The sequence below is a fragment of the Emydura macquarii genome, unplaced genomic scaffold, assembly GCF_026122565.2.
Source record: "Emydura macquarii macquarii isolate MOO-44397 ecotype Brisbane River unplaced genomic scaffold, CSIRO-AGI_Emac_v2 contig_3506, whole genome shotgun sequence".
NCBI lineage: Eukaryota > Metazoa > Chordata > Testudines > Chelidae > Emydura > Emydura macquarii.
In genome coordinates, this window is record NW_027133643.1 from 3,756,139 (window position 1) to 3,778,900 (window position 22,762).

Consider the following 22,762-nt stretch of genomic DNA (forward strand, 5'->3'; position numbering starts at 1 on the left):
CCAAATTGCTTGCACAGGGGCTTGATGCTCCACTCTACTGATAGCAACAAAGGAAGCTTGCCCCCACTCTCCCTCCAATGCAGTGGGACCTTCTCGGGGGGGTGAGAGGGTAGACCAGTTTTTATGCCCACTCAGTTTTTTGTGCATCTATGCGTGTTAAAAGGGTGTCAGTTATATAATATTTTTCTTACATGGGCAAGTGTCTACTTGAACTTTGAAATCAGTGTGTATATGCAGACATTGTTTAATGCTTGTTGTAAATATAGCATAAAATTAAATACATACAAATATATAGGAAGTTACCTTTCCAACATATATAGGAAATTATCCTATCTGCATGGGAGGGATATTTCTCTAAATGTAGCAGAACAGCTCTGCTGTATGGGAGGGAGGAGAGAGAGCATGCAGCAGTATTGTATAGCAGCACTCTCTCTGCAATACTTAGGAGAGTTTGGAGATGTGGACAGAGGGCTAAAATCCCCCACATAAAGCATAGTGAAGGGACATGAACAACGTTTTTAGTCCGAGGTTGTAGTAACAGCTGTACCAATTATCTGTGGGCAAAAAAACTGTTTAATTAGTACATGTTAACAAACATCATATTGAACATTAGGGATGAAATTCTGACACCATTGAAGTCAATGGCAAAACTTCCACTGACTTTAGTGAGAGCAGGCTTTCACCCTAAGACTATGTCTACAGTTATGGTGGCGTGTAGAGAACATATATTGTACACCTCCCTGGCACAGATATAAATAGTAGTGTAGACAGTAAGATGCTGTGCAGGCAAGTAAAGAGATGCCAGAACTTTAAATACCCTGTGTGGCTCTCTACATGTCCAAATAGTGCCTCTCACATCTACATTACTGTTTTAGCAGTATAGTATTCTGCTGCTTCCCCACTGCTGGAGCCTTTCCCTGACTCAGTGGAAAAATTTCAGCAGTAGGGAAAAGCTTTGGCAGTGGGGAGAAGCTCTGGAATGCGGGAGGCACCAGGGAAAGGCTTCCCCCCACCATAACCTTTCAGTGCCACATGCAGCTACACACCACAGCGTGGACACAGCCTGCATTTCACTGTGTTGTGTAACTAATCCATACCCTATACCCTGCTGCCAGCATAGACAAGGCCTAAGTGTAGAGGGGGGTGGTCTTCTTGAACATTGTGTCATCCGGTTGCAGGATAGTTTTCCTTAAATCAAAATAACTTAAATCATCAGTTTTAATCATGATTAACACCACCAAGCAGAAAACCTGGGTTTAAATAATTGATTTTAATATAATTTTGCATTTGTACTCTATTATTTTCCTAAATTAAATTTCATTCTCATTGGTATAGCCATTAAAACCATGTTGATTTGCAACATAATATAGCCCTAAACTACATTTTGTACTTTTTACTAACCAGGGGGATGCAGTATATCGATACACATTTACTTAATCAATTCTATAGCTTACTGTATATTTATTCAAGTTCTTAATTTTTACATTTTTATTATGCTAGTAAATGATGAATGATGCATTTCTTTTTACTTGGGACTTGTGTCAAGCTTAAGTCAATTAACTGTACAAAAACAGAATTTTAAACTTGTTTTAGTGAACTAAAACTACCCATTTAAATGTACTGCATACATAAGGAAAAAAGTTAATTAAATCAAGTTTCTTTCATTCTTGACTACACCCTAACTCTTAAAAAATCAGAGTTGTCTTTGAATCCCTTAAAGTTCACATGGCAGCTATTACAGCATTTGACGAACATGTAGAAGGGCATTCAATTCTTTCACACCCAACCACTAAGAGGTTCCTGAAAGGAATAACAAACTTCTTCCTGCAACTTCGCCTGCCTACCCCTGCATGGGACCTAAACCTGGTGGTGAAGGGGCTAATGAGACCTCCCCTCTCGAACCCATGGCCACTTGTTCACTGTCACTCCTATTGATGAAAATGGTCGTCCTAATTGCAGTTACCTTGGCTAGAAGAATCCGGGAAAGAGCGCCTCCAGATGGTGCATCCTGCATACACGGTGTTCTTCCCAGATAAGGTCACACTTAGGTCTCATCCCAAGTTCATTCCTAAAGTATCCTCATCATTCCACATGAGTCAAGTCTATTCACCTTCCAGCCTTTTACCCTAAGCCTCACCAAGACAATATGGAGGCCATACTGCATATGTTAGATGTTAGGAAAGTCCTGGTATTTCACCTTGATAGGACAAAATCCTTCAGGGAGTCCCCTAGACTATTCCTTTTTATTGCAGAGAGTTCTAATGGCTCAGCTATATCAGCCCAAAAGTTTCCAAGTGCGTCTTGAACTGCATCAAACAATTATACCAGTTCTGTAATATGACCCCACCAGACTCGATCCATACACGTTCCACGAGACCAACCTTCTTGTTTGTCACCTTCTTTAAGGATGTCCCTATCTCAGAGATCTGTAGAGCGGCGATGAGGGCATCAGTCCATACGTTCTCAAAACACTACGTGACTACTGGGGACTCTGCCTCTGATGCCATCTTCAGCTCCATAGTACTATCAACGGTGACTAATCCGACTCTGGAAAAAGTCACACTGTTAAATTTCCACCCAGCTATGATGTCAGAGCAGCCATGTAGACCCATTTATACCATGGAGCCATCCTGGTGTGAATGTGGGGAGGATCAGTCTATGTATTTCTAGAGCATCTGTCATGTTGGTATCCGTGTCAGAATGCAGACTTTAAGAACTGCATGAAATGTGTCTGTAAGGAACTCTGGTATCCCTCCTTCCTTTATGTGGTTGCTGCTACTTTAGATTAATAAAACAAAAATATACCATTTTCTAGCCATGAGAAATGTTTGTTCTTAGCCACTATTACTGAGACAAAACTTGTGCAAAAAGATGGGTTTTGAATTGTGCTCTAGAAATGGTCAGGTTTTGGCTCATTCTTATCACTTTTGTGGTAAGGAGTTGTACCCCCCAAAAACACTGCTTCTGCCAACCAGAAGTCTTACCCACTGTTCTATCAACTATAGCATTTGTATCAAACACAGCAGTTCTGTAGGGCTGTAAATGAAGAGGCAGACTCAGACCTAAACCTGAAACATGAAATACCTTAAAGATTATGATAAGCACCTTGAAGAGGATACAGAATCAAGTGCTGACCCATTCTGTATTATGTATTTATTTATTATAGAATGTAGAACACTAGTGTCGTGGTATCATCTGGTATTTTTGCTTACAATCAGGAATAGGCAGGGAAATGACATTTTTAAATTGCTTGGTTTCTCGTTGTGTTGTACTTTTTGGGATAAATATTTAAATTGTTGGTTTGTTTGCAGATGTGCACTTTGAGTAGTGTCCCTACAGGTACTCCACTTGGCATGGAGATTCTTTGTAACAGTCCCCATTCGATCCATACATGTTTCCTAAACATTATCATGCCCCATTCTGAAGACCAATAGGGATGCACTGGTGAACTGCTCTCAATTCCTTCTCAGCCACCTTCAGCCTGTTAGGGTGTGTAGAGCATGCCAGTCCTCCTCAGTTTGTTAGTGTAGTTAGGATAGTTAGTATTAGTAAATTTAACTTGTTAGTAGTTGTTGGGACCGTTGTCTCCTTCTTTATTCCAAGTACTTTCTGGTTCCCAAAAAGAATGGGGGATTTATTATTATTTGGTATATGCAATCCAGTCAAGCCAACCCATAGCATTCTGATCAATCATGTTCAAGGCATGACCTCCAGGAAGTTGTTATTTTGCAGTCCTCAACAGCATGTGTCATGGTTCCTGGCTGCCCACATTGACATAGTTGACTGTTTCTAAAATGCCACCGAAATTCTGCTGCAGCGCAAATTCATGTCTGGTACGAAATCGTTTCAGAAGACTCCATTGCTTTCACAGTAAATCAAACCCAGGTTGGCGTGAATGGGGTCTGAGAACATAATTATTTGTCACTTTCTCTGCGGACCATGAAGCTCGCTACTCATCCTCTGCCATAAATCCCTCACCCGGTAAATTTATCACAACAGCCGATGTGAGGGCAGATGACGATGTGGTTGATTAAACATCATTAATTAATGGTAGATGTGGCATATAATGCAGTTTCGTCACAAGCTTTGCTACGCTTTCCTTTCTGTGAACACTGGGCAGAGCAATATTGCAGAGAACCGGTAACCATGGCAAAGGAGTAAATTTAAGTGTGCCTGAAATAATACCCATGGTGGAATTTCATTGTACGTCGATGATCTTTGATGGAGACCAATATTAGATCTCAGATGTGTAAATAACTATGTGAACTAGCAGAAATTTAGGAAGAGTAAATCAAAAGGAGAAGTTAAAAATTCCTAGTTATGGGCTGAATGCAGTTTTCTGTTTGGGACTTTCTCTGATAAAAATACTTCTCATTTTTTAAATAAGTCTGTAATATGCAAACATATTACTGATAATACTTCTGCATTTAATTATATGTGCAACTGGTGTGATCTGTTGAAGAGGAACTTTCAGCCTAATGTAATTTGAAAAATCTATTTAACCCCACATAGATGGCTTCAGTAATGGGTATTCCACCAAAACCCAACACTGATTACTGCCAGAGCACTACTTAGAAGCTTTCAAAATGAATGACAATCTTCTGCCTCGTTATGGAAGTTTTTTAGCAATGTCTACTTGTGAACCCTAAGATTTTTATTGAGATCAGCTTGTGTGGTATAGTGGCACAGTAATACCTTTTTGCTGAGATTAAGGCTTTCTTTTTCAAACCGAGCGTGACTTCGGTACAGAGTGCACCGTCTGCGCCGCCCTCGACGTGGCACTGCGCAATATTGCTGGCACTGAAGAAAAAGAAGCCTTTCCAACCCACTAGGAATAGGGGGTTTAGAAGAAGAAATCAGCCCCCCAGCTTGTCCTTAGCTCCCCAGCAAGGGCCCCCCAGGAGATCAGGCAACCAAAGGAGACAATTTTGATGGTGCGGCCGAGGGAGGCACCCCACTGCTCTCCTGGATTCACCCTGCCCCTTCCTAAGCAGGTTAAGGCCCTTCTATCCCAAATGGGCAAAAATCACTTTGGACCATTGGGTCCTTGGGATAGTCTCGGGGGGCTATGCCCTGCAATTTACATCTACACCCCCCCCCCAACAACCCTCCCCCTCTGTCCCTCTTCAGGGACCCCTCTCACGAGCAACTCCTTTTGCAGGAGGTGGACATCCTCCTCAACATAGGAGTGGTGGAAATAGTCCCTCAAGGCAAAAGGCGGAAGGGGTTTTATTCAAGGTACTTCCTCATCCCCAAAGCAAAGGGGGTTCTGAGACCCATATTAGACCTGCGTCGTCTAAACAAATATGTCAAACGACTCAGGTTTCACATGGTCTCCCTAGCCTCCGTAATCCCTTCCCTGGATCCAGGAGACTGGTATGCCGCCCTCGACCTCAAGGATGCATACTTTCATGTGTCTATTCTCCCCAGCCACAGGCGTTTTCTCCGTTTCACGGTGGTTTGCTCCCACTACCTGTTTATAGCCTATCCTTTGGCCTATCTTTGGCTCCAAGGGTGTTCACCAAGTGCATGGCGGTAGTGGCTGCCCACCTGAGATGAAAGGGTGTGCAAATTTTTCCTTACTGAGACGATTGGCTGATCAGGGGCAGGTCCAGGTCCCCAATGCAGGAAAGCGTGACCCTCACTTGCTCCACGTGCAGCAGGCTGGGACTACTCATAAACGAACAGAAGTCCACACTAACCCCAGTGCAACGAATAAAGTTCATTGGGGCCACCCTGGACGCTTCCCAGGCCAGAGCCTTCCTGTCTCAGCCATGTTTCAAGGCAATAGTCTCTATCATCTCCCAGCTGCACTGATGCCCCACAACAACAGCCAGGCACTGCCTACAGCTGTTAGGCCACATGGCAGCCTGCACATATGTAGTGAGACTAGCTCGCCTGAGGCTCAGACAGCTTCAGGCGTGATTGGCCTCAGTATATGTGCCAAGCAGACACCCATTGGACTGGGTAGTCACAGTTCCCCTGCCCGTCTTAGCCTTCCTAAACTGGTGGCGGACTCCCAGGGGAGTGATGAAGGGCGTTCTGTTCAGGAAACTGGTCCCGTCAGTTACCCTAATTTCCGAGGCTTCAGATGTAGGATGGGGAGCCCACATCAGCGCCAGCCTAGGCACTTGGGCTCTGGTCGGGGGAGGGGAGGCGCCTGCACATCAATGTGAAGGAGCTGAGGGCCATTCGCCTAATGTGCAAGGTGTTCCTCCAATTCCTGACAGGCAGAGTGGTGCAGGTGCTGATGGACAACACCGCAGCCATGTTTTACATAAACAGGCAGGGGGGAGCGCGCTCCTCGGCCCTCTGTGATGAAGCTATCCATGTTTGGGACTTTGCCGTAAGGCACGATTTCCACTTGACAACCTCTCACCTCCCGGAAGTGAGGAACAACGAGGCGGATTGCCTCAGCAGGTCATTTCTACCCCTGGCACGACTGGTCGTTGCACCCAGAGGTGGTGGCTATGATCTTGCAGAAGTGGGGCGTTCCCCAACTGGACCTATTTGCATCGGCCTGGAACACGAAGTCTCCGAGGTTCTGCTTGCTCTGGGGTCGCGAGACTGGGTCAATTTCCGACATGTTCCTCATGGACTGGAAGGGGACCCTCATTACACGTTGCCGCCCATTCCGCTCCTGCCTAAGGTCCTGCTGAAAATAAAGAGGGACAGAGCGAACGTTATACTGATCGCTCCAGCGTGGCCGAGACAGCACTGGTTCAGCATGCTGCTGGACCTTTCGATCACCCCACCCCTGGAGCTCCCTATCTCAGGACTACAGTCGCCTGTTGCACCCGGACCTGGACACCCTGCACCTCACAGTCTGGAGGCTCTGTGGCTGATGGAGGGAGAGAGCCTGCTCGGTGCAGGTCCAGCAAGTCCTGCTTGGCAGCAGGAAGCCTTCTACAGAGGTCATGTATCGGGCTAAGTGGAGGCGGTTTATCTGTTGGGCGGAGTCCCAGGGTATTCTGCCCAGCCTCTCGCCTGTACAGGTGATCCTGGAGTACCTACTCCAGCTAAAGCTCCAGGGTCTGGCACTGGCCTCGTTGAAGGTTCACTTGGTGGCCATTTCAGCCTTCCATCAGCCCCTGGAGGGGAGATTGCTGTTCTCCCATCCGATGTCGGTCAGGTTCCTCAAGGGGTGGAAAGGCTTTATCCTCAGGTCCGTGACCCAGTGCCCTCTGCTCATGCTTTCATGGAAGGTAGCCTTCCTAGTGGCCATTACCTCAGCTAGGGTCTCCGAGATTAGGGTCTTGACCTCAGAGCCCTCTTATACATTGTTCTGTAAGGACAAGGTTCAGCTGAGGCTGCATCTGGCCTTCCTTCCTAAAGTGGTTTCCCAATTTCATTGTAACCACAATATTTTTCTCCCCGTGTTTTTTCTCAAAACTCATGGTTCAGAGGAGGAGAGGAGGTGGCATTTGGTGGACGTGAGATGAGCCCTGGCCTTCTACATCGAGTGTACAAAGCTGTGCCAGAAATTGACGTAGCTCTTCGTCTCAGTGGCCGACCAGATGAAAGGCTCCCCTGTCTCCACCCAACACATCTCCTCATGGATTACGTCATGCATCAAGTTCTGCTACGAGCATGCGAGAGTGCCGCTTCTGGGAACCATCACAGCCCTTTCAACCAGAGCTCAAGCCTCATCTACAGCCTTCCTGGAGAGAGTGCCCCTGCAGGACATCAGCAAGGCCACCACCTGGTCATCGGTGCATACTTTCATGTCCCCCTATGCCATCATCCAGCAGTCAAGAGAGGATGTGGGGTTCGGCAGAGCGGTGCTGAGGGCAGCTCACCAGTAACTCTGATCCACCTCCAAGATATTGCTTGTTAGTTACCTAGAGTGGAAAGGATATGAGCAAGCACTTGAAGAAGAAAACAAAGTTACTTATCAGTAACTGATGTTCTTCAAGATGTGTTGCTCATGTTCATTCCACAACCCACCCCCCGTCCCTGCTGCCGGAGTTGGCAGAAAGAAGGGACTGAGGGGGGGTAGGGCTGGCAGCGCCTCATATACTGCAGCATGTGCTCTGGGCTCCAGGGGCCGCCGGGGCCGGCCCTATGGGATCTGCTAAGGGGAAAAAAGTGCCGGGTAACCGTGCACAGAGATGTGCGCACACCTATAGTGGAATGGACATGAGCAACGCATCTCAAAGAACATCAGTTACTGGTAAGTAACCTTGTTTTTTATATTTAAATATAAAAATTCAAATCCAGTGGGCCATGTTTATTGCTGAGCTGGCCAATATTGGGTATTGTGAATATGTTTTCTTAGGAAAGCAGAATAATGAATGAAAATTTGCAGGTGCGCAGTCCTGAAAATAGAGGGTTAATTTGCTACTTGGAGTGGGAGTGGGGAGCCTTTGTGACAGTGAAAATATTCACTTTAAAAATTTGCTACTGATAATGTTCATTAGTTCTTTCATAGTTAGGAAACATTGGAGTTACTGGGTTAAATCGTCTACTTTAGTGCTATTGTTTCTTAAAGGTTCTGACATGAGGTTTGAATTTAGATTTAGCCTGTGTGAAAAGGGAGAAATATGTTTTATTGATGCTCCTGATTTCCATATAGAAATTGCGGAGTAAGTTGAGTGGGAGGAAGAGGAAAGATAAAGTAGTATTGGAAAATCAATGTTTGCTTTGTATTCTCCCCATTACAGCCACTCTTATTGCCAGAGTGCCCCTATGTACACAGAGGGCATGTCTATACTGCAATTAAAAACCCATGGCTGTCCCATGCCAGCTGACTCGGGCCTGTGGGTCTCAGGCTGCAGAGCTGTTTAATTGCAGTGTAGATGTCTGCACTTGGGCTGGAGCACAGGCTCTAGAATCCTGTGAGGTGTGAGGGTCCTAGAGCTCAGACTGCAGCCAAGCCAGAGCCTCTACATGTAATTAAACAGCCCCGCAGCTCAAGCCCCTAGAGCCTGAGTCATTTGGCACAGCCAGTTGTGGGTGTCTAATTGCAGTGTAGACATACCCACAAGTTCTTGTGGTGATATTTTTTAAAAACTGTTCAAGGGATGATAGTTTTGTGTCCCTAATGCAAAGAGGGAACTGATCTAAAAAAAGGTAGTAATGGGTTACTAATTACCACATATAAACTGCTCTGTGTTACATCAGCACTAGCTTTAGAGAAGCAATTTCTCAAAACCTTAAGAAACTGCAGATTTCTCAACACTAGGAGGAGGAGAGTGGCTTCAATCTGAGCCAGTTAAATAAATGACTATGAAGAACTTTCAAATCTTCAGCGTCCACTGACACCCAATATAACTAATACTTATCAAACTCTTTTTACCACTAAATAGGGAAAAGTGAAGGGGGGTAGGCTATTACCACAGCCTGCATCAATACATGAAGGTCCCTACACATAAAAGGGAGTGAAATAATGAATATAGGCCGTATTTTTTTTAAACATTTTTCTTTTTAAATAGGGCATTTGTTTTTTAAAAAAAAAAAAAGGTGGGGGGGCAGCACAAACCACAAAGGGCAATGAAAATAGTCTGAAAATAGGATTAAAGGGACAGGATCTGCCTTACATATCCAGTTAATAACATAAAGCAATATAGCTAGGCGTGGCAGAATTCAATTTTTATTTTAGTTATTTTTTTATAATTTTGAGGATAATATTGATGTTTAAGTATTCTTTGAAAATGTAATTAGATTAAAGTGTGTACAGTTGCAGGAAATTGTCAGACAATTATTTATTGACAATAGATATTGAAATTAAAAAAGTTAAAGCTTTTTAAAACATTAAAACACAAATTGTCAGCATCACATGTCAAAATGCACAAAGTAAACATCCTTAAATTAGTAAAGAAAACCTGTTTTTACTAATCATTCACTGGTCCATTTGTAACCAGCCTAATTCAAAAGTTTGAATCACTGGATTTTGACTCTACTGAAGTTCTCAAGCAGCATTTTTCTTTCTTTTTCTATCTGTCCATTTCAATTATCAATAGAAATATTTTTGTTGGTTTATGTGCCTACAGTGAGATTGATGTTTACCAATATTTACTGATAAAAAGCTAATCCTGTCAAGGCTAAAATATAGCAGTCCAAGACATTTTCCTGTAAATAGACAGGAAGCCATAGATATATTATATAACAAAATATTAGAACAGTGAAGTGAGGAATAGTCAGATAAGTTGTTTGGCGCAAAACCCCTTGCATTGTACATTTCTGAAATGTTTGGTCTTCTAGGACCTGATCCAGCATCTACTGAAAGTCAGTGGAAATCTATTGACTTTAATGGAAGTTGGATTAGGATGTTGAGATGATCTATGAGAGTCCATGAAAAATACTTTTTGTCAAAGCTATGCCCATAAATGTGGTGGTGATTTTATACTTTTATATAATTCCTTATGCAGTCTGGACAATGTTTTGTTTTCTAAACAATATATCAGATATGTTAACTATCTGAGGGTCTTGTTGCAAAATTAGGCTGACTTCCTCCTCTCTGTGCATGGAATGGCCATTAATGGGAGTTGCAGGGAATTGTAGAAACTAAAGCTGGGAAACTAGACTTCTTTACAGGAGAATTCAGGCTTACACCAAGTTCAGTTTAGTGTATTTTAATTAAGCATTCTTTATAAAAAGTATTAACACTTGCAAAATAATTCATATCTTCAGCTGTCAATTTGTATGTCAAGTTTTTCTTAGGACTTTGCTGTCTTGCATTCGGGCATCTTCATATGTGGAACAGGTTTTACTGTATTTTTTTGAAAAGCTTTAATTTATTTCTTTTTTCTCAGAGTACTATTAACCCTGTTGATGCAGTATATCACCCTAGTCCTTTGGAACCTACAGTGATCAATACAATGCCCACCCAGACTGTCTTACCTCCAGGTACGGTATACAGAGAAATGCTTCAGTAAAATTTGATTTTAACATTTAGCTAGTTTGTTACTGGCATTTTCTTTGTAGCATATTTGCTGTGAATGAATGAAAACTGCATACAGTTGCGAAAAAGAATGAAGGCTTTATTTTAATGGGTCCTATCATCTGCCTACATCTTCAGACTTGTGAATTGGATATATAACTCTGGCACTTTATCACTCTGAACCAAAAATCTACAATGTTTCTATTAGGTTTTCTGCACGGTATTGCCGCTTATATATGTTTTTGTGTTTTACATATTGAAATATCTTCTAGAACCTGCTCAGTTGTGCAAATCAGAGCAGCGACCTTCATCCTTGCCAGTTGGGCCTGTGGTAACAACACTAGGAAACCATCAGATTCCAACACCAAATAGTACAGGTATCTTTTTGTGTTACGGTCTTTTCAGTATTACATTACATAACATCTTTTAATGTAAACTGAATTTTGTAGAGTTTATATTTTGATGTTGTCCTTGGATAGAAAGTTATATTATATAGCACAAGTATAAAAGAAAAGCCATTTCTAGCTACATTTTCCCTTATCATGAACTTTCACCTTAACCATTTAAATGCTGCTGATATTCAAGTGGACCTGACTCTTTAAAATTACCTGTGCTAGTCTTAACCAAGTAAACTTGTAGGATTATTTAAACTAAATTTATTTTAAGTGTGTCCCTTAAGCAAGAGGAGCCCCTTCAACACAGTTCCATTTCCTTTGTTCCCGTCATTGCCCATAGACTATTTTCTTGCATTGCTCCTAATTCCGTCCTTTATAATGAACTCTCCTCCCATATTTCCTGTGCATGCAGATCTATCTATCTCTGTAGTGTTCCCTTGCTGTCACTTACCTTGACTCTACTGAAATCCTCAACCATGCTTTTCTTTCTCTTCCTTTCTTTTCTCTGGCCTCTAAAGTTCTCTTCCCCTTCCTCCCAGATTTTAACATATCTGTTGTCCTACTGCCTGACCACCTTTTCACATGTATAAAAGATCATGTTCAAATGTGGACACATTTTTTTTTTAAAGTACAAGGTTTTTCTTGAGCACTGTAGTTTTCTAGCTGCTAAAATTAAACATTCATAGTTCTCAAAATGCGGGAGTTGTACCTATTTAAGTTTTTACACTTTTTAAACAGAAGATTAGAATTCATACTTTCTCTAGTCTCATGAACATTACAGTGCTAATGGCCCAGCACTACAATATTTGAAAGAACGTTAACAGTGAGCATTGCTTTATATCTGTAAAAAGAACATATATATTTAAAATATATATTTAAAATATAATAATATACTTTTGCCTGAAACATAGGCTTTGGACTGTCTCATTTACCGCTGTTGTTGGTTGCCTGGTCTTCATTGATTAGTGAAGTGCGATCTAGTTGTTTTGCACTCAGACCCTAATTTGCCTTTTGGTGCTGACTGCTTTTGCACTGCATATCTAACCCATTCCAGTTCAAAACGTATCCGCTCTAAATTACTTGACTGAGACTTAGACATTGATCTGGCATTTTTAGATACAAAGGAAAATGTAGTGCATCTGTGGTAGTCAAAAACAGTTTTCAATTAAGTCGTGCTGTCTTAATTAGCAGTTGTGCTTCATTACTGTATTTTAGACCACTGATGTAACTCAATAGGCAATAATCTCTAGAATTTTGCAGCAGTGGTATTGTGAGCCTCTCAAGAACCTAAAACCATCTATTCTGTGTGTTGAGGGTGTAAAGGCAGGGTCAGAACCATAGTCAACTAGCACTTACAGATACAGCCTAAATTACATTTATAATGTCAACACTGCCAGGATAGCTGGCCATAAGGGTTTTTAAAATTGCACTAATGTTCTCTTTTAAGTTCAAAAATGTAATTATGGCCTTGTAAGAATGCCCAGTTAGGCTTTTAAATTTGGGGTGATGAAATGTGACTAGGTGAAGTTCCATGTTACCACTGACTTCATGGTGAAATGGAACTTTTTTATTTTTAGAGATTTAAAAGCTGACTAATATCCAGTCCTCCTCCTTAGAGTGCTTGCTCATGTCCATTCCACTATAGGTGTGTGCATGCCTCCATGCATGGTTACCCGGAACTTTTATCCCCTTAGCAGATCCCATAGGGCCAGCTCCGGTGTCCCCTGGAGCCCCACGCACATGCCGCAGTGTACGAGGCACTGCCAGCCCTATGCCCCCTCAGTTCCTTCTTTCTGCCCGTAACAGTTGCTGGAACTAGCCTTGCTCTCAGCAAGTACTATTCCCCTTATTTGGACTTGTTTGATATTCTAAGTTAGTTAAGTAGTAGTAAAGTGTTGTTAAGAGTAGTTAGAGATAAGGCAAGTTCCTGTGGGGACTTAGAGCGGCCGGGCTATGCCCCGGTTGCCGGGATTCAAGCCGTGTGCCTCCTGTGGGAAGGCCATCCCGCTCAGCGACCCTCATGACCGCTGCCTTAAGTGCTTGGGGGAAGCACACAGAAAAGAGAAGTGCAAGATCTGCAGCGCTTTTAAACCGAGGACTCAAAAGGACCGAGAAATTAGGTTGAAAGCCCTGTGATGGAGGCAGCGCTCTGCCCGGTGTCTGAGCCGGCCCGCACTGCCGGCACCGGCCTCAACTTGGCACCGCGCAACATTGCCGGCACTGAAGAGGAAGAAGCACTGTGCAGAGCGTGGACACTCCCCTGCACCATCGATATGGGCAGGGTCGAGTATGGAGATGAACCGGACCCGGCCCGTCGAGTCTTCTCCGGTGCTACATCTTCAGTCAGGGAGCCTCCCCTGACTCCTGGGAGTGGGAGAGTGCCCCTGCCAACACAGTTGACACCAGAGGTTTTTCAGGCTGCAAGAGCCTTGTTGGCCTTGCCTATGCCACCTCCACCCTCCCCCCAGCCAAGGGAAAAGGGGCAGGTGTCACAGGGAAACCCGCATTGGGTCCCCCTGAATGATGGTGGAGATCCCTGGTACGAGGAGGAAGATCTCCCGCCGGACAGTCCCTGTGGGTAGAGCAGAATCGCTAACCCAGCAGTCGCTCCAGGTCAGTGTCGTCGAGCCAACCTGCCTCGGCATGGGATGTGGAGTCTCCCTCTCAGTGCCGACATCGATCCCCGGCACCAGAGGCAGCACATGCCAGGAGGTGGCACCGGTCAAGGCCTGCCACACGGTGCTCAGACAACTCCTCTTCCAGATCCCTGGCACCAAGGAGTTTGCCCATACCTAGATGGTGCAGAAACCGGTCGCCACCAGAGGACCCAGCGCTGCGCAGTCCACGATGCAGAACCCGATTGCCGGAGTCTGGCTCGGCACCGAAGAGTTCAGAGCGACGCTGACCTCGGTCACCTATGTCTGCAGGGCCGCAAAGCAAGTGACAGTGGAAATCATCGGTACCGAGACAACGCTCTGGTACCTCTAGCTCTTCTACCCCGCCACAACTGGTTGTTGCACCCAGAGGTGGTGGCTATGGTCTTGCAGAAGTGGGGCATTCCCCAACTGGACCTATTTGCGTCAGCCTGGAACACAAAGTGTCCAAGGTTCTGCTTGCTCCGGGATCGTAAGACTGGGTCGATTTCCAATGCGTTCCTCATGGATTGGACAGGACCCTCGTGTATGCGTTCCCACCCATTCTGCTCCTACTCACGGTCCTGCTGAAATTAAAGAGGGACAGGGCGTACGTTATACTGATCGCTCTGGCCTGGCCGAGACAGCACTGGTTCAGCATTCTGCTGGACCTTTTGATCGCCCCACTCCTGGAGCTCCTGAGGCGGCATGACCTTCTATCCCAGGACTACGGTCGCCTGTTGCACCCGGACCTGGACTCCCTGCACCTCACAGTCTGGAGGCTCTGTGGCTGATGGAGGGAGAGAGAGCCTGCTCGGTGCAGGTCCAGCAAGTCCTGCTTGGCAGCAGGAAGCCTTCTACAGAGGTCATGTATCGGGCTAAGTGGAGGCGGTTTACCTGTTGGACGGAGTCCCGGGGTATTCTGTCCAGCCTCTCGCCTGTACAGGCGATCCTGGAGTCCCTGCTCCAGCTAAAGCTCCAGGGTCTGGCGCTGGCCTCGTTGAAGGTTCACCTGGCGGCCATTTCAACCTTCCATCAGCCACTAGAGGGGAGATTGCTGTTCTCCCATCCGATGTCGGTCAGGTTCCTCAAGGGGGGGTGGAAAGGCTTTATCTGCAGGTCCGTGACCCAGTGCCTCTCTGGAATCTCAACCTGGTCCTCTTGAGACTCACGGGGCTCCTCTTCGAACCCATGGCTTCATGCCCTCTGCTCCTGCTTTCATGGAAGGTAGCCTTCCTGGTGGCCATTACCTCAGCCAGGAGGGTCGCTGAGATTAGGGCCTTGAACTTGGAGTCCCCTTATACAATATAAGAACAAGGTTCAGCTGAGGCTGCATGTGGCCTTCCTACCCAAGGTGATTTCCCAATTTAATTGCAACCACGATATTTTTCTCCCTGTGCTTTTTCTCAAACCTCACAGTTTGGATGAGGCGAGAAAATGGCATTTGCTGGACATGAGACGAGCCCTGGCCTTCTACATTGAGTGTACAAAGCTGTTCCAGAAATCGATGCAGCTCTTCGTCGCGGTGGCTGACCGGATGAAAGGCTCACCTGCCTCCACCCACCGCATCTCCTCCTGGATTACATCATGCATCAAGTTCTGCTACGAGCAGGTGAAGGTGCCTCTTCCAAGAACCATCACAGCGCACTCAACCAGAACTCAAGCCTCATCTACAGCTTTCCTGGAGAGAGTGCCCCTGCAGGACATCTGCAAAGCTGCCACCTGGTCGTCGATGCATACCTTCATGTCCCACTACGCCATCGTCCAGCAGGCGAGAGAGGGCACGGGATTTGGCAGAGTGGTGCTGAGGGCAGCTCACCGGTAACTCTGACCCACCACCAGGGTATTGCTTGTTAGTCACCTATAGTGGAATGGACATGAGCAAGCACTCGAAGAAGAAAACAAGGTTACTTACCAGTAACTGCTGTTTTTCGAGATTAGTTGCTCATGTCCATTCCACAATCCCCACCCTGCTGCTGGAATTAGCAGAAAGAAGGCCAGCAGCACCTCATATACCGTGGCATGTGCTCTGGGCTCCAGGGGGCCACCGGAGCTGGCCGTATGGGATCTGCTAAGGGGAAAAAAGTGCCAGGTAACTGTGCACAGCGGCGTGCACACACCTATAGTGGAATGGACATGAGCAACACATCTTGAAGAACATTAGTTACTGGGAATTAACCTTGTTTTTTCCACCCACCTCCTTTTGTCCCTCTGGTAATTCTTTCTTTTGATTCCAGTATGACCCCAAAAATGGGAAGAACATAGGAATTATCTTGTTGGATCAGACATGAGATCTATCTAGTATCCTGTCTCTTAACAGTGGCCAGCACCATTTGCTTCAGAGGAAGATATTAGAATCCATCAGTAGACAGATCTGTCCCCCACATTAGGTTTCAGCATGATTCCTTATAGAGATTGGCTTAAACCCTGAAGTATGAAGTTTGATATCCCCCACCACATTTTTTTGTTATGAATTATTCTTTATCAATACAAATATCCAATATCTATTTTAATCTTAAATTCTTGGCCTTACATACTTCATGTGGCAGTGAGTTCCACTGTTTGTGTTATATAAAAAAGTGTTTTTATTGGTTTTGAATTTCCCATGTTTTAATTTAATTGAATGCCCATTGTTCTTGTGTTATAAGACAGAAGGAACAAAATAACTTCTCTATCTTCTATAAACTCCTATTATGTCCCCACTTATTCATCTTTTTTATAATGTAAACAATCCCAATCTTCTCAATTTTCCTTCATATGAAAGTTTTTCCAGGCCCTTGATCATTCTCCTTGCCATTCTCTGAATCCCCCTTTACTTTTGCAATATCTTTTTGAAATGAGGTGACTAGTACTGCAAATAGTATTCCAGATGTAGCTGAACTATTGAAGTATATTATAATAGTCTCCGTATTATTCACTATCTCATTCCTTTTGCAAGCTAATGTGGTGTTTGCTTTTTTTACCACAGCTACATATTGGGTGGAGGTCTGTACTGAGGTGTCTACACTGATTCTTAGGTCCCTTTGTTGAGATGATACAGTTAACTAATTAATTTAAAATCCTCTAAGGTGTACAAATAGTTTAAACTTTTCCCTCCAGTGTATATTGTTGACACTGAATTTCATTTGTCATTGTGTTGCCCATTCACCCTAGGTCTCTGAAGTTCCTCAGTCTTCACTGGTTCTGAATACTCAAAATAACTGTCATCTGCAAATGTTGCTTTCTCATTACTCACCTCTCTCCCCAGATTATTAATAAATACATTAAACAGCCCTGGACCTTCAACAGAACCTTTAAGCACCTGACTTTAACATTTTGCCATGATGAAAATTGACAATTTAATCCTACTTCTTTTTTCCTGTCTTCTAGCCAGTTTTTGATCCATGACAGCATGCTGCCTCTTATCCCATGAGTACTTAGCTTCCTTAGTAGCCTGTTGTGAGGTCAAAGGTTTTTGAGAAGTCTAAATAAATTATATGATTTCATTCTCTTTTATCCACTACCTCACTTTACTGAGATGTTCAAAAAGTTTATAAAAATTAGTGATACACTAATTTCATGCTTGTTAAACTCTGTTGTGATCTTCCAGGTGTACTAGTGTTCTGTTTTTAATAATCACTTCAATCAATATGCCAGGTGCAAATGTAAGGCTTCCTGGTCTGTACTTCCGTGAATTTCAACCGTAGAGCCTTTTTAGGTTGTGTACATCTTTTGCTGTCCTCCAATCTTCTGAAACAGTGGCATATTTTTGATAGCTCAGCCACTTGATGATTAAGGGGAGGAGATGATCTGACTTCTTCCAGTGACCAATACTTTCTCTATCAAGTGTTCGGTATCGAGTCCCTGGCATCCAGTTGGAGCACTCGAGAAAGCAATGTTTGTTGAGGAGGCCAGCATGCCCTCTTGCACAACTAAATATTTACACTTTTTCCTTGCTCCCCTAAAGTTTTAAACAAGACATGCTTATCGATACTTCTGCTGTGGAGTGCTTGTGCCCGGTGCCACTTGCGGCACCAGCCATGGTGACTATGGCCCACCAGGGTGAGGGAGAGGAGGGAATTGCTCGCTTGCATGAAACTACACGTCTTGGGCAATAACACTGAATAAATACTGGCACTATTTTCCACAGGCAGTGGTGATTTTAGCTAATATCTCACTCCTAAGGGTAACAAAGACACAGAGCACAACTGCTGCTGGTGTCCCAAAGCCCATATACTGCTGGCCAGTTTACTAGAATGATTTCTGCCAAAGTTATCACCAACTGGCGTGGGAAAGTGTTTTACCACAGAGGACGAAATAAGTCTGCCACCCCTAGAAACCTTTAGGAGGGAAACCTTCAGGGTACCTCCATGGAAGTTGAATTGAGATCTCTCAGGAGGATCCAAGGGACTTCCCTGTGTACATAAACAAACTTCTTCTCATGGTGCACCTGCCTAACCTGACAGAGGAATGAAAAGCAGATAACTTTACCTTTCTTTGTTGTACTGATACCTTTTTTACTATGAGTAAATTAATGAAAAGGCAGTAGCTGGGTCCTCCTAACCTGGGGTTATCATCTCTGTAATGCAAAATAAATTTACACACTTACCTGATGTTCCTTCACTTGCATCAGGCTTGCCCATGGTCAACTGTTAGGATTAACTGGACTGCAGTGGAGACTCAAACTGGCTTGCAGCGTAGCTGGAACCCCTTGTTGCATGTCCCCATCCTCTTCCTCCACCACTTCACTATTCATGGCAGGGGTCTGAGGTCTCCATGTCAGGTCAGGAGGTCTCCATGGTGGTGTGTGAAGAGTGGTGGGGTCTCCACCAAGTATGCATACAGCTCTTTGTAAAAGTGGGAGGTCTGCGGCTCAGCAGTGGATCAACTGTTGGCCTCCCTGGCCTTACGATATGCCTGTCACAGTTTTACTTTCATGTGGTACTGCTGCTGATCCCTTTCGTACCCCTTCTCCTGCATTCCCTGTGCAATCTGCTCGTAGATGTCCACTTTTGTACAACTGGTCCATAGCTGTGTTGCACAGCCTCTTCTACCTCCAGGCCCAGGAGATCCAATAACTCCTGTCTACTCGAAACCAAAGCATGTCTGGAGCATGTAGCCAGCATGTTCAGCTGGGCAGTTGCACGTGACAATGGAGAACTGCTAAGAGGCTTGACAAGATGGATAATCAGGAAAAGGAATTTCAAAAATTTGCAGGATTTTAAAGAGGTAGTAGAAGGGCTTCTGTTCTCCAAGCCCCCTGAGCAGTGGATTTCACAACTGTGACCAGAGCTGTCAGTGTCTGGCATTGTTGGACAGCTGCTGGAGAACTATTAGGGTTGACATAGGTAATGCATTATGTACATTGGTACTGAGGAGGTGGTGCTCCTGTGTTGGTTTAATGGAGAGCTTACATCAATGGGAGACTAAGTGTAGACCCATGCACAACTAAGTCAACACAAAGAGACTTATATTGACCTAACTTAGTAGTGTAGACCAGGACCAAGATTTTAGGATTGTAACAATAGAAATAACTAAACAATTGCCTTCACCCACTGCAAAGTAAGCATTTCCATCCTAATTTTATATCTTCAGCTGCCAGTGACTGATGGGTTTTTTTTTTAAATTACTTTTAATTTTATTTTATAATAAAATTGCAGGTCTGATTGTTGTTGGTAACCTAAAACATTTTACGAACAGAAGAAGGCTAGGTATCCCCTACATACATGGCTTTTTTTACATTGGCTGTTGTCTTAGCTAGCCTCTTTTTTCATATCTTAAATTAGGATTGTCAGTGCCTAAAGTTGGACTCTCGAATCTATATATAGGCTCCTAAATAAATGTGACCTGATTTGTTTAAAGATGATGAACACCTGCAGTTTCATTGAGGTTTCTTTAAGAGCTGTATGTTGTCACCACCTCTGAAAACTAGGCCGTGTTTATTTAGGAAGCTAGGCATAGACTCGAGAGGCTAACTTCAGGCACACCGTTTTAGAAAATTTTGGCCTCTACCTCATTAGTCATTCCTGGTAATGTATTTTGATTACCTGTTGTGTAAAATTACGTGTGTACCTTACTGATTTTGATGTCTAATTATATAGATTCTCCTAGATTCTAAACTCTGCTAATGTCTTAATCAATTTGATCAATCCAGTTAGTAGATTAGAAATGACTAGTTTAAAAATAATGAAGCTTTTTCAAAGCTTCAGATTTCTTTAACTTCATAGGAAGTGGGCAATCGGCACCTAGCAGCAGTTTAACCACTCCGAGCCACGTCAATCTGTCTCCAAATACAGTTCCAGATTTTTCTTACTCCAGCAGTGAAGATGAGTTCTATGATGCTGATGAATTCTATCAGAGCAGTTCTTCACCAAAGCGATGCATGGAGTAAGTAGTTGAAAGAGCACAGTATCTTTATTGAACAGAGTTTCTAAGTGTAAGAAACTATCAGTGTCGGTGTTTGAGAGTAATCCTGAAAACCTGGATGTGTTTCCTAATAATGGATTTATGGTGTGTTTAGGCTTGGCAGGCTGGTCAATAAGTCAATTGACTACCCATTATTTGATCACCGCCAAATGTTGCAGCAAGAATGACGTGATGTAGCCAGTGGCCTGCCTTCTTGATTGCATCATGGTGCTATTCTTTCATTTTTTAGAAGTTAATTTTTTGCATTTTTCTGAGTTAAAATAACTGTTACTTAATTTTTTTTTTTTTTGTAATTAAGTACAATTATCTATTTAAGGCTAAGTCTCTTGGAGACCATAAAGTCTTACTCTTTTTTTTGTTACTGTTCTAATAAATTAATGCTTTTTGGCCATTTTTGTTGTTTGACCAATATTTTCCTTGACAATTGACCAGTTGGACTGGTCAAATGCCAAATCTGAGGTTGGCTGTCTAAATTGCTGCAACACATGTCCATCTTTTTCACACGCCTCAATATTTTTAAAATTTTTCAGTGATTTTTGTTTGGAAGGTCTCCATTTACTCATTTGAGGAATTTTGAGAGTTAACTAACTTTTTAATTATTGCTATTCACCTTTTGAGAAATAACTAATGTATTTGAAACAACTCCTTTGTACAGTTAGAATTTTTGTATAGGTTGCATTCTGAGTCCCATTCTGGAAATTTTACGCAATCATTAGGCTATATTCCACTCTAAGATTTATATTCTGTGAAGCTGCGTACATCAGAAGCCAGCTTCTGAATATTCCAGTGTCTTGTAATTTCTCTATAAATACACTTCTCAGGTAATCATCCCCTATGTAAATGTTTAAATTAGTTAAATCCTAATATTTTGCCCTGAAATAAATGTTCTGAATCATGAGAACTTGATATTTGTCTGTAGCTCCTCAGGATCTGCCGCAATCATGACTCGCAGCAGCACAGGAAGCAGTTTGAAACGCCCAGACACCACAGAATCCCTTAATTCTTCAATGTCTAATGGTACAAATGATGCTGGTAAGAGAATTGCATTAGCTCTCTTACTAGAAAACTCTTCAGCATGAACCCAGGTTTATTTAACGTATTGCTTACTAAAAAGTTTCTAACAACTCGTCTGTGCAAAAAAGAAGGTTCAATCTCTCTGAGTGTTTCAGCATGTGTGAAAGCTTAGCTTTTTATTTATATGCTTAAATCCTAAAATGTTCTTTGTGATCTCTGTATTTTTCAACACTGCTTTATTCAATGAAACAATAAAAAAAATCCATTTGTATGCTAAATAAAATATGTGCTTGTTAGGTCTTATGGTATAAGCTTTATTTTGAATGTTGCTATTTTTGCGGGGAAATATTTTAAGAAACATAATGAGCAAAATGGACTTCCTTTCTAGATCTCTTTGATCCTCATGATGATAGAGATGATGATGGTGAAGGAGAGTCAGTGGAAGAACATAAAAGTGTGATCATGCATCTTTTATCACAAGTCAGACTAGGAATGGATCTAACAAAGGTAAGACTCAAAGGCAGTACTTCATGAAAAACCTGAATGCTATGTAAATGAAATATTGCTACAATATTGTATTAGGTGAGGATTTTAATGAATGAGGGTGTTCATTAGAATATTGAACTTCTAATACTATTGCAACTATATATTTATTGTTCTGATAATAAGTTTTAACTGTTTCAGCCTCCCTACAGACTATTGTTTGTGCTGTTCCTTTAGTGGATCTCTCTGTGTAGTGATGGGAAAGTGAATAAGTTTAATGCTGACAACACAAATAGGACTGCTAAAATCCCATGAATGAGGAAGCAATTTGCCATTGAAACTGACCATTTGCTCACTCCTATGCAGTAGACTACCCATGAAGTTGGGAAAAGAAAAGAAAAATCTGTAGAGAGAGTACTTTTCCTCCTGATTCCTTTTGTCCTCACACCCCAAAGCAAAAATCCACAAGATCATGGTGTCCTTATCAAGTTAACATATGTGTCTGATCAGTTTCACCATTGCTGTTCAGTGCTGGACAAAGGTGAAACTGACAAGAATCATGTCCATTTCAAACTGCTGCTATCAGAATTTTTGGGGTCTGCAGCATCATGGCAGCCATCCGGGGAACTGTGGGGTACCTGGGTACTCTGAGTCCTCAGTAGCTCACGAGCCCTGGGAAGGCTGGCTTGCAGGGTCCCTGGCTCCATGGCAGCTTGCCATGGAACCATAGTCCTCAGCAGCCTGCTTGCCTGGCTGAAGGGGAGTCTGGGAGAACCAGCTTCCAAGCTATGAGGCCCCTAGCTTAGCAAGCAGCTGAGGAGCCAGTAGACAAGCTAACAGAAAACCAGGCAGTTTTCTGACATAAACCTGCCTGAGGTCTGTTGGAAGTTCATCAGAATCTGTTTCCCTGAAAGGATTCAATTTCAGTTAGTCAGCAAATTCTGACACAT

General features: G+C 43.3%; 1 protein-coding gene across 2 annotated transcripts in view; it reads left to right on the forward strand.

The window, feature by feature from the left end:
* OSBPL9 (oxysterol binding protein like 9) overlaps positions 1-22,762 on the forward strand; it is a 124,913-nt gene that overhangs the window by 89,961 nt on the left and 12,190 nt on the right. For both annotated transcript variants that reach the window (XM_067535455.1, XM_067535454.1), the window contains 5 exons: positions 10,755-10,848; positions 11,155-11,259; positions 20,117-20,276; positions 21,235-21,347; positions 21,718-21,836. In XM_067535455.1, coding sequence (XP_067391556.1) covers positions 10,755-10,848; positions 11,155-11,259; positions 20,117-20,276; positions 21,235-21,347; positions 21,718-21,836 — 591 coding nt within the window. The remainder of the gene's footprint in view (positions 1-10,754; positions 10,849-11,154; positions 11,260-20,116; positions 20,277-21,234; positions 21,348-21,717; positions 21,837-22,762) is intronic.